Source organism: Ranitomeya imitator, chromosome 1 (assembly GCF_032444005.1).
Source record: "Ranitomeya imitator isolate aRanImi1 chromosome 1, aRanImi1.pri, whole genome shotgun sequence".
In the NCBI taxonomy this organism is placed as follows: domain Eukaryota; kingdom Metazoa; phylum Chordata; class Amphibia; order Anura; family Dendrobatidae; genus Ranitomeya; species Ranitomeya imitator.
This window is the reverse complement of record NC_091282.1, coordinates 827,957,650-827,972,086: the sequence shown is the minus strand read 5'-3', so window position 1 is coordinate 827,972,086 and position 14,437 is coordinate 827,957,650. Positions and strand designations below refer to the sequence as shown.

The following is a 14,437-nucleotide window of genomic DNA, read 5'->3' as shown; positions in this document are numbered from 1 at the left end:
GCAAGAACCTGGTGACAGATTAATGGCTTAATAGGAAAGTGCTTGGCTGGCAGTGCCACGTTTCGGACCCTGGCAGAACTGTGCAGGATGGATTCCTGGCACGGAGTGGAGATCATACCGGACAGACCATTCAGGCTGATGCCCTTCACTGCCCTGCCTATTTCATGCGGCCCCTTTAAGCCAGCGGGGTGGACAGCGGTGTAAGCAGTGATCAGGTCCCGGCTGTGGCGTCGCCCCTTTAAGAGTGCAGAAACACACGCTCCCCTCCATCACACACGCTGCCATCTCATCAGGGCGGGGGAAGTGTCCGATTCCTGGAACAGCTGAACAAAAAAAAAAAAAAAGAAAAAAAAGCTCTGGCTGTTTCAAGATCCCCCATTAGAAAATGTGCCTGATTTGTGGCCAATGCTTTGGGATGTAAAAAACTGAAGGGGTAGCTATGGAGATAGAGAGAGCATTGCTGGCTGCTTCCTTTGACAGGTGTTGAGTAGGAAAAGTCTCAAACAAGCATGTATGCCAAAGGGAAAGGATCCACTGTCCCTTCTGATAGCCAGGCGAGGGAAAAGTAAGTGCCACTCATTGCTTTCTTCACAGTGCCAGTCCTGGGCTCGCGGACCGCTGAGGACCAGGAGGAGGCACGGCTGGCATCACTGCTCCCCAGAAGTTTGCCGGCAGCTGGACTGGCATGGGGGCTCCTGGCACCGCGCTCTGCGCTCAGCACTTTCTCAGGGACTTGCAAACTTTTTCCATTGTGGGCACCGATCAGCGGGTGTGTGGGGATGGGTGCTGGGCACAAGGGTGCAGGCGGGGGTTCTCCACATGAAGTTACTTGCACTCTTGAAATTCCCTCCTTATTTTTGGCTGCGGCCACACTGGCAACTTCACTCTTTGCATGTAAGCTGCAATTTTTGGAGAATCCCCCTCGTGTGTAAATTGCCGGTCCCTGTCCCTGCTCCAGCATGCTTCCATGGCATCCCACCCCCAAAGACACGATCCGCTGCCCAGCAACGGATGCCCCATACCGGGACAATGACCCCTTCCTAAGCCCACCACAGCCCATTATCCTTCCCAGCCTTCTTATTATCCCCTCGGTGGGCTTCAGCACCCCAAAGCATCGCTGGGCTGAGGGATTGTTTGTGTTCAGGCTGTGAGGCACAGAATGGGCAAGAACTGGTTAACTTGATTGTCATTGTGGCAAGACAAAGCTGACACTCCACCTCTGCCTCCTTCTGGTTTTCTCAAGCTCAGGACAATAATTCCTCTAAGAATATGGATTTACATATCATTTCTTATAAGAGTCCCACCAGATGATTCCTTGCCTTTATGGAGTAGATTTCACAGATTTGGATGATCTGGTTGACATAGTACGCCTGTATGTTTGTATACATGAGGTTGTATCTTTGCTGGACACCATATGTGGGGTTGTATGTTTGTATACAGAATACCAATACATGTATTTGTATGTTTCTACACAAAACACCCATGCATGGCTTTGTATACAGAACACCATAGGTGGAGGTGTGTGTGTACATATATATATATATATATATATATATATATATATATATATATATATATACAGAACACCCATATGTGGGGTTGTATGTTTGCATACAGGACACCCATACGTGAAATTGTATGTTTGTATACAGAACGCCCATACGTGGGGTTGTATGTTTGTATACTGTATGTAGTGTACAGTCATGGGGTTATATGTTTGTATACAAAATAACATACGGGAAGTTGTAAGTTTGTATACAGAACACCCATACATGAGGTTGTATATTTGTATACTGTACACCATACGTGGGGTTGTATATTTGTATACAGAACACCATATGTGGAGTTGTATGTTTGTATACTGTGTGTACTGTACACCATACGTGGAGTTGTATTTTTGTATACAGAACACCCATACGTGGGGTTATATGTTTGTATACAGAACAGCCATATGTGGGGTTGTATGTTTGCATACTGTACACCAATACATGAAGTTGTATGTTTGTATGCTGTACACCATATGTGGGGTTGTATGTTTGTATACAGTACAGCCATATGTGGGGTTGTATGTTTGCATACTGTACACCAATACATGAAGTTGTATGTTTGTATGCTGTACACCATACGTGGGGTTGTATGTTTGTACACAGAACAGCCATACGTGGGGTTGTATGTTTGTATACAGAACACCCATAAGTGGGGTTTTATGTTTGTATACTGTACACCAATACATGAAGTTGCATGTTTGTATAATGTACACCATACGTGTGGTTGTATGTTTGTATGCAGAACACACATACGTGGGGTTGTATGTTTATATACTATACACCATGTGTGGGGTTGTTGTTTGTATACTGTACACCATGTGTGGGGTTGTTGTTTGTATACTGTACACCATGTGTGGGGTTGTTGTTTGTATACTGTACACCATGTGTGGGGTTGATTGTATACTGTACTCTATACGTGGGGTTGTATGTTTGTATACGGTACACCATACGGGGGGGTATGTTTGTATACAGAACAGCCATATGTGGGGTTGTATGTATACTGTACACCATTACATGAAGTTGTTTGTTTGTATACTGTACACCATTACATGAAGTTGTATGTTTGTATACTGTACACCATACGTGGGGCTCTATGTTTGTATACAGAACACCCATACGTGGGGTTGTATGTTTATATACTTGTACACCATGTGTGAGGTTGTTTGTATACTGTACACCATACGGGGGGTTGCATGTTTGTATACAGAACAGCCATACGTGGGGTTGTATATTTGTATACAGTACACCCATACGTGGGGTTGTATGTTTGTCTACTGTACACCATACGACGGGTTGTATGTTTGTATACAGAACAGCCATACGTGGGGTTGTATGTTTGTATACTGTACACCATATGGCAGGTTGTATGTTTGTATACAGAACAGCTATATGTGAAGTTGTATGTTTGTATACAGAACAGCTATATGTGAAGTTGTATGTTTGTATACTGTACACGATGTGTGGGGTTGCATGTTTGTATACAGACGAGCTATATGTGGGGTTGTATGTACACAGAACAGCTATATGTGGGGTTGTATGTACACAGAACAGCTATATGTGGGGTTGTATGTCTTTATACAATACACCCATATGTGGGGTTGTATGTACACAGAACAGCTATATGTGGGGTTGTATGTCTTTATACAATACACCCATATGTGGGATTGTATGTACACAGAACAGCTATATGTGGGGTTGTATGTTTATATACAGAACAGCTATATGTGGGGTTGTATGTCTTTATACAATACACCCATATGTGGGATTGTATGTACACAGAACAGCTATATGTGGGGTTGTATGTTTATATACAGAACAGCTATATGTGGGGTTGTATGTTTTTATACAATACACCCATATGTGGGGTTGTATGTACACAGAACAGCTATATGTGGGGTTGTATGTTTATATACAGAACAGCTATATGTGGGGTTGTATGTCTTTATACAATACACCCATATGTGGGGTTGTATGTACACAGAACAGTTATATGTGGGGTTGTAGGTTTATATACAGAACAGCTATATGTGGGGTTGTATGTCTTGATACAATACACCCATATGTGGGGTTGTATATACACAGAACAGTTATATGTGGGGTTGTATGTTTATACACAGAACAGCTATATGTGGGGTTGTATGTCTTGATACAATACACCCATATGTGGGGTTGTATATACACAGAACAGTTATATGTGGGGTTGTATGTTTATACACAGAACAGCTATATGTGGGGTTGTATGTTTATATACAGAACAGCTATATGTGGGGTTGTATGTCTTTATATAATACACCCATATGTGGGGTTGTATGTACACAGAACAGTTATATGTGGGGTTGTATGTTTGTATACTGTACACCATACAGCGGGTTGTATGTTTATATACAGAACAGTTATATGTGGGGTTGTATGTTTGTATACTGTACACCATACAGCGGGTTGTATGTTTATATACAGAACAGTTATATGTGGGGTTGTATGTCTTTATACAGTACACCCATATGTGGGGTTGTATGTACACAGAACAGTTATATGTGGGGTTGTATGTACACAGAACAGTTATATGTGGGGTTGTATGTACACAGAACAGTTATATGTGAAGTTGTATGTTTGTATACAGAACAGCTATATGTGGGGTTGTATGTCTTTATATAATACACCCATATGTGGGGTTGTATGTACACAGAACAGTTATATGTGGGGTTGTATGTTTGTATACTGTACACCATACAGCGGGTTGTATGTTTATATACAGAACAGTTATATGTGGGGTTGTATGTCTTTATACAGTACACCCATATGTGGGGTTGTATGTACACAGAACAGTTATATGTGGGGTTGTATGTTTGTATACAGAACAGCCATATGTGGGGTTGTATGTTCGTATAAAGAACAGCCATACAGTTTATTTTGTATTACTTCAATCACTATGTTTTACACCTTTTCATTGTCATGTGATACATTGTGATTGGGGTAGTTGTCACACTTTCACATCAGGACACTTTTGCCATCTCGTATGTTTCCTGCTGGCACTGACATCATCTTTCTATTCTTTTCTTTGTGTAGTTTATAAAATGTAAAAAGTTTTGGTAACTGTGTCTGTGTGGACTGTTAGAGCAGGTTAGGAAAAAACTGAAATCCTCCTAGCTGGCTTTAGATAGCCCATTTCTATTCCCTTCTGCTGTTTCTTGCCAAGTGTGTGTGCATTATGCCCTGCTATGGGGGCATTATATTTGTAATATAGGGTGTGCAGCGCCATGTGGCCTGTTCCTGAACGTGTGTCTGTGTAACTTGTTTAATCTGAGACTAAACGCTCATTAACACAAGAATAGAATGTATTTTATGTTACGAGCATAACCTTTACCTTCTCAATAACAGCCTCCCATGCCCCATTATATGGGCCAGGTTTGTAGGTGCGCTATGTAACTGTGTTGATATGAACAGCAATGGTGGTATTCTTAGGCTACTTTCACACTTCCGTCTTTTGTGTCACGTCGCAATCCGTCGATTTTTGAAAAACTTGTATTGCCGACGGATTGCGACGTATGGCCACATGTTGCGTCCGTCGTGCACTGGATGCGTCGGGTTTTGGCGGCCTTCCATTGGTACATCGCGCCGACGCTTCGTGATGCCCCCGTACCGACGGAAATGTGAAAGAAGCCTTATTACAGTTATGTCCACTCGTCACACTTTGTCCTTCAGTGGAGATGGTGTACACTCAGATGCTATCATTATTGTAACTTAGCGATGTTTTTGCAAAGTTGTCAAACAAACCAAGTTACCATCGCAGTTGTCAGAGATAGTGGGGCTGAAGACAAGGCCAATGTGTCCTGCAGCACAAAGTATATGTCCAGCACTGACCTTGTCTTCTACATTGAGCACATAAAAAGACATGTAAACTATGTGTAGCTATGAGGAAAGGCCAATGTTTCCTACTGGTTGTACCAAACTCTGTTGGAGTGATCTTGTAAAACTTATTTGGATACTTCCCCCCCAACGGTGGATAATAAACGCAACTGATGAATACATATTACTTGAGTTATTTTAAATCTATGGCATTACTAGATATGACCAACTCTTTTCTCCAATTTTGACATTGGTCATCCAACCCTTCTCTCATTATTGGTTAAGATTCCCGAAACAATGAGCAAATTCCATGTTTTATAGTCAACCACCAATTCTCTGTCTTTGAGCGTCACCTCTGCCACTTGCATCACAGGCTCCGTAGTCCACAGGTCCCAGCTAAGGTCAGACAGCAAAGTCGAAAATTTGGGACATGTTTAGACTATATTCAGTGTTAATAAATATTAGCAATGGAATCTATTGAACGTTTTAAACCACATGACAGTGTTTCTACTCATAATATCCTAAACCCTCACAAATCCTTAAGCTTTTCTGGTAACACCGTATAGTGTCCAAGGATTTTTTTTATCTATTGACCATTGCGAGTTGAAGCAGATTTAGTCCCTTTTTCGAGGCCCTTAGTGAGCAGTGTAAGTCTTTTTTTAACAATGGCAAAAGTTCTTTTTTACCCAGGGAATGCCAACGTTCCCCCACTTCCTTGTGTGCAACATAACTCCTTCCCAGATCTCCTATATGCCAAACTACTATTATCAAACTCTCCTGAGTACTACGTCACCCCATGCCTTGTTCTTCTGTGTGCCAGAGAGTAACCCATGCCCTGCTCTCTTATGTCCTGGATCACCCTGTTCCCAGTTGTAATTTTTACCAGACTGTCCCTGCTAGGCAACTCTTCCAGTTCTCGTCCAGACCCCATTTTGTGCCAGACCACTGATTTACCAAGAATTCTTTGAGCCAAAGCTCTTCTTCTCCAGCTCATCTGAGTTCTGGGCAGCTTGGTGGCTCCGTGGTTAGCACTGTTACTTACCTAGGTTCAAGTCCCACCATGGACAGCATCCACAAGGAGTTTGTATGTTCTCCCCGTGTTTGCGTGGGTTTCCTCCAGGTTCTCCGGTTTCCTTCCACACTCCAAAGACATATAGATTGGGAATCTAGATTGTGAGACCATTGATGACAATGTATGTAAAGAGCCGTGGAATATGATGTATATATAAGTAAATAGGAATAGTTCTTGGCCATATCAAGTGCTTTAATATGACAATATTGTGTTATGAACCTATGACTAAAGACTCCACCCAACAGTTCTCGGCTCATACTGCCAAATTGTGAGATTATACAAATTGTTTACCATCATACTAAGGACAGTATGTACTGTACTTGGCTCCTAGGCCAGCGCTGATGTACAATCGTGTAGGAGTGGACTTCTAGTAGTCCAATATTAGGGCATCTAGACTTTCTTGTCAATGGAGAATCATTTTTGTTTGGGTATTTTAGAAAAATGCGTTTGCACTAGGCCTTTTTTTCCTCCAAAATTAAGTTTATGTTACATATAGTATGACTCTAATCTTATTTCTGGAACCTAATACCAGAAGAGAGAAGAGTCTTGTTACTTCTTTTTCATTGTTCAGCTTTACAAGTTTTCCTTCTTGGCCAGTTAGGTGATATCCTTTTAAATAATCAAAAAAAACAACAGAAAATTGCAAGCCATAATCTGGTTAAGTAAGATCTATCTAAAATCTTCAGGATTAATTGAGTGCTCTTGTTTAATAGCAGATTAGCAGATTGTATAATATGAAGGCACCTCTCTCACTGTACCAATGTCCTACAGAAGCCGAAAGCTGGTAAAAGTAAGCTATGTCTCACCACTAAGGCTACGTTCACACTAGCGTTGTGCGCCGCTGCGTCGGCGACGCAACGCACGCAAAAACGCGGCAAAACGCACGCAAAAACGCTGCGTTTTGCGACGCATGCGTCGGTTTTTGCCGAAAATCGGACGCAAGAAAAATGCAACTTGTTGCGTTTTCTTGGTCCGACGCTTGCGGCAAAAAAGACGCATGCGTCGCACAACGCAACAAACAAAAACGCATGCGTCCCCCATGTTAAGTATAGGGGCGCATGACGCATGCGTCGCCGCTGCGTCGCCGACGCAAACCCGACGCACATTAGCTTAACGCTAATGTGAACGTAGCCTAACGGCTTACAAACTGTGATTTTGTGAAAACCATCTGATAATGCTGGATGTGACCAAGTGTGCAATACTTGTTTTAGATGAACTAATAGTTCGAATCCGAAGCGAATGGTCATGATGGGATATTACAATGCTGGTGACGAATGAATACTTATTTAGTAGATTTGCTTAGTTAAATAATCCTCTGATTCTGTCATGTATACTAATACCAAACCTGGGCTTGTGCTTTAGGATTCCCTAAAGGCAGGGTTAACACGAGCGTCTAAAAATAGCGTATTTTTCAGAATTGAAGAAGCATTTTTTCCCCAAAAATTTGGGAGGAAAATGGAAATGCGTCTTATAATCCGAAGGTATCGTCTCGGGAGGTAGGGGTGGCAGCGGTGCAGCGAGGTCACAGGAGGAAGGGTCCCTGCTTTTGGAGGCTGGTGGCACCATGCTGTGGGCCCCGGGCTGGGAGGAAGGGGTGTCCAGGCGCTGTGAGAATGCGGGCTCTGGGCTCTTCTAAGATGTCCATCCTCGCAGTGTCGGGATACCCCTTCCTCCAGCCCGAGGCCCACAGCATCGCACCCTTCCTGCCTCCTGAAGCAGCGACCCTGCCTCCTGTGACCTCAGTCCACCGCCAACCCCATAAAATGGGACTATAAGACGTACCACCATTTTATTTAAAAAAAAACAAAAACGTTTCGTGCGTCTTATAGTCCGCAAATATGGTGCGTCTTATAGTCCGCAAATATGGTAGTTCAGAGTTTCATCCAGAAAACTTGGATGAAATTTTTCTCACTTGTTGTCATACATACTGTATGCTGTCTGCATGGAATCTGTTTTTTACAGCAGCAGCTATTAATCATTTACAAGACCATTAAGGTATTTGGTGAAAAAATTTCTGCACCATTTCTGCATCTCTTGGCAGGAAAATCGCAGCTGCAAAAAGGAGTATGTTTGCTGTGTTTTCGGTTTAGATTATCCCTCACTCAGTGAACTCTGCACCAAAATCTCTGAAAGAATTGACACACTCTATATCTAAATCTGCAAGTCACAGAAACGTAAGGTGTGCACACAGCCCCGCAGCTTCTGATATTACAGAATTGTGATGTATCCATAAAAATCGGATCCTATAATGTGGCTCCGCATGGCATCCGTTTTTTTATTTTTCTATTTTTTTATCTACCCATAGACTTGAATTCTGCGATGGGTTCATTGAGTGCATGCTGTGATTTTTTTGTTTACACTCCTATTCAGTAAGTGAAAAATCGCTCATCTTCACTACCCCATTGAATAACTTTGGTCCGTGTGCTGTCCATTTTGTCAGCACTTGAAATCAAAAGGCTTGTGTGAACCTACCCTAATGATTAGGTTCCCAGGAGCAAATTGCCAGTGATTACTCAGGTCTACATTAAAAAAATTGTTTTCAGGTGCAAAGATTTTCAATGGATTTAAGGTATTTTGAGGGTGCTGAATTAAAAAATCCTATTACTTTTGATGATTTTTTTTTTCTCACTATTTTTATTAAAAAATCCACAGTTTTTTTTTCTCTCAGGAGATGCAGTGACGTACCCCCTTCATGTTGTTTTCCTTGCTCCGCTTCCCCAACCTCCAAGATGTACTTGGAACTATAAAATGTCTCTATTTAAGTTAATAGGGACAGTTGCAGTTCCCTGCACGGCCAGGAGGTATGAGAGCGCTGCTGTGCAGGGACAACTCCTGCATCCTCTCCTTTGTCAGGATGTATGGTGGTTACAAAGCTTCCTCAGGTTCCTGGAAGGTACTTCTGTCTAGCGATGCCACAAATTGAGAATTTATCTTGGTAGATTTAGTATTAAGCAGATCTCTACCACAGTTCCATATAGTTTGTTACCCAGCTTTCCAGAGATACTGAAAGACGAATCTATCTAGCTGTTGTCTAACAGTATGAAAATGTACAGTATTACTTCTACATGGGCTGGAAAAAGACCTAGATACATCAGGTTCACATGTTTTAAACCTAAAAGCCCGAGTTGATTCAGAGGATACAAACAACCCTTATTTTCATGGCAGATGCAAAGTTGTCCTTTACTTTTTTATTGATGGCCTATCCTTAGGATAAATCATCAATGTCTGATCGGCCAGGGTCCGACACCCGGCTCCCGGGAAATGTCGGACCCGGAAGGTCTTCTGATAGTGGCCAGGGCTTGGTACTGCACATCGCCTCCTACTCAATAGGAGAAGGTTGTGTTGTACCCTGCCGCGGCCACTACCGAAAGACGGCCAGGTCTGCAAGTGAGTAATTCCTGCCGGCGCTGACACCGGTAACAGGTGTCGGACCCTGGCTGATCAGACATTGTTGACCTATCCTATGGACATTTCAAACTGATTGAATGGGAAAAGCTCCATTAAGTCACACAAGGATGTTTTTTCACATTATTTTCAACATTTTCCAGTAAAGTCAGCAGGAAGCTCCTTCAATGAGTATTTAAAGCATTTTTTTTAATGCGGTATTGCAGTAAAATCCTTGTAAAAAGCTGTGTAAATAGGCCCTATTAAGGGAGAGGTGATGCATGCACATGGCTCTCTACAATAGGTCATGGGTTTTGTCCTTATTGCCTAATGTTTCACAACTCCCATAAACTACAGTGGAGCCTCACAGTCTTGGAAGACCACCTGACTAATTCACATACTTTCTGGAGTGCCGAACGGGTGACAGGATCCCATTCTCCTGATCATAGAATCATTGAGTTGGTAGGGATCTCCAGGGTCATTGTGTCCGACCCCCTGCTCAATGCAGGGTTCACTAAACCATCTCAGACAGATGTCTGTCCAGCCTCTATTTGAAGACTTCCATTGAAGGAGAACTCACTACCTCTCGTGGCAGCCTGTTCCACTCATTGATCGCACTCACCATCAAAAAGTTATTTTCTAATATCTAACCTGTATCTTCTCCCTTTCAGTTCCATCCTATTGCTTCTAGTCTTTCTTTGTGCAAATTAGAATAATGATGATTAGTGAGGAGCGAGTATACTCGTTGCTCGGGTTTTCCCGAGCACGCTCGGGTGGTCTTCGAGTATTTGTAAGTGCTCGGAGATTTAGTTTTCCTTGCCTCAGCAGCATGATTTACAGCTGATAGGCAGCTTGATTACATGTGGGGATTCCCTAGCAACCAGGCAACCCCCACATGTACTCAGCCTGTCTAGTAGCCCTAAATCATGCAGCTGGGTCAGAAAAAACTAAGTCTTCGAGCACTTGCAAATACTCGGAGACCACCCGAGCAACCAGTACACTCTCTCATCACTATTGATGATCCCTCTCCTCTGTGACAGCACTTCAGATATTTGTAGACAGCAATTAAGTCTCCTCTTAGGCTTCTTTTTTGCAAGCTAAACATTCCCAGATCCTTTAACTGTTCCTCGTAGGACATACTTTGCAGTCCGCTCACCATCCTGGTCGCTCTTCTCTAAACTTCTCTGAGTCATCCAGAAATACCTACACCGTGGTCCGTGGACCATTAGTACTTACCAGTCCCTGCTCCTCAGCAGACAGATGCTGGAGATGTAAAGCAGCCGGCATCAGCTACTTGTGAAGTGAGCGCAGCCTCTGAGCCCTGCACACATGGGCATTAAAGGATTTACCCCTTAAGGCAGTGTTCCCCAACAGGTCATATTTTCAGGATTTCCTTAGTATTACACAGGTGATAATTGCATCACCTGCACAGGCAATAATTCCATCACCTGTGCAATACTAAGGAAATCCTGAAAACATGACCTGTTGGTGGCTCTTGAGGACCGGACTTGGGGAACACTGCCTTAAGGATTTGCTCCTGCTTAGCCATTAGGACAAAGCATTTTTTTTCTCTTTTTCATCGCTGCATTCCAAGAGCTACGGTATATTATTTTAATGTTTTTTCTACTAAGTATCTGTAACAAAGGCTTGGGTTTTATTGCAGGATGAGTAGTCAGTGGCAAAATTTGGGGGTACATATAACTTATTGCCTAACTTTTATTAACTTTTTATCGAGAAACTTTTCACTCTGTTCACGGGCTGCACAAATAAAGTGTTAACTTTACCCTGTTGATAAATACAATTATGACGATAACAAACACCTAGTTGAAAGCAAAATCATTTGTTTTTCTTTCACCAAATTCTGAAGTTTTCCATCAATGGAGCCGTATGACGCCTCATTTTTTGTATGACAAGATCATTTTCTGGTACATTTGGCTGATTGCTTTTTATTACTGACTTTGGAGGAGGAATAAAAAAAGAAACAGCAATTCTTGAATTGAATTTTTTTTTTTTTTCCCAATGTTGTAATTGACTTGTCAACTTTATTCTGTAGGTCGATTTGATAATGATACAAAATGTATGTAGTTTTTTATGTATTGCAACTTTTACAATAAAATATATAATGATTTCCTTACTCCTCACCCCCAACATCATTTTAGGAGGTTCCTATATTCTGACACCCATAATTTTTTTATTTTTATGGAGAAAGAGTTGTATGATGGCTTATTTTTGTGGGAGAAGCTGTAATAGGATCTATCTATCACAGTGATCAAAACTCAGGAACCAATAGAAAAAATCCCTGCGTTTGCTGGGTAGCGGCTGGCAGATCTTGGCAAGCGGTCTTGCACATGCGCCCGCCATTTGGGTTTGGGAACAGGAGGAGGGGGATCGTAGAATGGCGGTTCTAGTATTAAGATACATGGGGGCCTGGGGACATTTTTCACTCCTCTTACATGATAGATCATGTGATCGGATTTTCCAACTATGGGGGGCGCTATTTCTTATTCCCGATCTCCGTTTTATAACGACGATGAAGCAATAAGGCCCCTTAGCAGCTGACGTTTTTATGTGTATCAGCGGTCCTTAAGGGGCTAAATGAAAAGGGTAATAAATATTTTTGTTTTATTTTGTTTACAGAGCTGTATGAGGATTTGTTTTTCTTATACCATTTTGGGACACATGACCTTTTGATTAATACTTAACTGATAACTAATCATATGCAAAATAGTTGCAAGTCAAATTTATGTATGAGGTAGCCAAGATGATTGCCTATAAAATGATGGTAGTCTCACTTTTGAAGCAGTATTGGAAGGTGAGATATGGAGCTTGAAGTCAAACGTTCAAAACATTGTTACGCTTTTGCTCATCACTCTACCATATTTTGCGGCCTATAAGAGCGCACCTGGCCCTAAGACAAATCCTAAATTTTGGAGAAAAAAATAGGACATTTAAAAAAATAAATAAAATAGAGGTGCGTTGTTTCATTGTCCAATTTTACGACAGCTTACCGTGTTTTATTGTCCAATTTTACGTCAGCTTACCGTGGCGGGTGCCTGCGGTGGAATGGGTTCACAGAAGGCAGGGTCACTGCTCCAGGAAGCTGGCGGTGGTAGGAGTTGGGCGATGCAAGGAGGGAGTGTCCCAGCTGTGTGAGGCCCTGGGCTTTCAGAAAATGTTGGCGGTGAGCAGAGTCCCCGCATTTCCCATTGATTTCTCTATGGTGGGCATTGGAAAATGGATGCCGCAGGTGGCGCATGCATAGATTGAGATCTCCCAGTCCAGGACCCGCAGCATCACCCTACTCCTGCCACCACCTCCTGCAGCAGCGACCCTAACTCCTGTGACCCCGCTCCACCGCACCCGCCCTCCTCGGTAAGCTAAATTCAAATTATTAGACGCACCTTCACTTTTCTTCCAAATTTGGTCCGAAAAATATGGTTTATTGTTATTAATATTGGTTGCTTAATTTATTAACTTTCACAGGCATTTAGGCAAGTTTAGAACTGTGAATAATATACGGTAAATATACTTATGTTCTATCAATATAAGGCACTAAAAAAAAACAATGATACAGTGAAGTTACGATTTTACTACAGTAGATTGGTTACTACTTACTAATGGCTATTAATGAAAGAGTCAGAGCCGGAGTCAGAACTTGGACTTACCCATTTCACAGCCCTCGGTTCTACTAGGTGTACTATTACTAGAATATTTCCACAGAATAATGGCCATGCTCACGGAGTAGATGTAATATGCAGCCTAAACTTGCCCTTTTAATAAAATTTTTGCTTTATGGGCATTAGAGGGAAGAAAAAACACTGCTTCCTCCTAAGAGACGTATATTTTTCTATTTTTGAGAATCCGAAAGAATTGATTTATATGGTCCCGATAATAATGGTTCCTGCGCCTGAAACATACAGATGCAAAGGGCATATTGTTGCATCAGTGGTAGGAACAAATACATTATTTTAAGCTAAATGTATTCTTTTCGTGTCCCTTAAAACAAAGGTTTTCATAATAATGTAAGAATGGCCATCTCAAAACAGGTAAGTAATAGGGGAAAAGGATTAGCACTTGTCCTCAGGGGACCCCAAGCAAGACCAGATCTCCTTATGGGACAATGACAAGACATATACCTCATTAGCATATGAATGTGGTTCATTTGCATATGAACGGCATTTGCATGATTGTGTATTGCTCCCAATTCAACTCCAGCCATAGAATCCCAGTGGGAGCAGCCTGGCTAACTCAGGCCATGTGTGTGTAGGAGCCTTTTCATTCGGTTCGCCATGAGGCATTGTGAATCTGCGCCAGAAGGTCAGTGCTTTGTGGAATGAGAGCTTGACTGATGTCCTTTAAAGAAAAGTGGATAGGTCAATTTCTGATCTCTTTTTGAGAGTTTTACTCTACAGACTTCTTGGGATATGATACAGCACAGTGTGAATTATAATAACACATCCTATATAATGCATCTACTAATGTGTATGTGGCCTCACGAGTCTCTCCCCATAGAGGGTGTTTGGGGAAAGAATCACTAGGCACGACGAATTTCAGCACTCAATGCTTTAATTCTCCTGGCGTGTCCTCT

The 14,437-nt window shown here is 42.1% G+C and overlaps 1 protein-coding gene across 1 annotated transcript in view; it reads left to right on the top strand.

The window, feature by feature from the left end:
• The first annotated feature begins 414 nt into the window (after nt 1-414).
• Nucleotides 415-14,437, top strand: part of SSBP4 (single stranded DNA binding protein 4) — a 586,978-nt gene continuing 572,955 nt past the window's right edge. Inside the window, exon 1 of the mRNA XM_069740596.1 lies at nt 415-565. Within this exon, the coding sequence (XP_069596697.1) occupies nt 510-565 (56 nt within the window). The 5' untranslated portion in view covers nt 415-509. The remainder of the gene's footprint in view (nt 566-14,437) is intronic.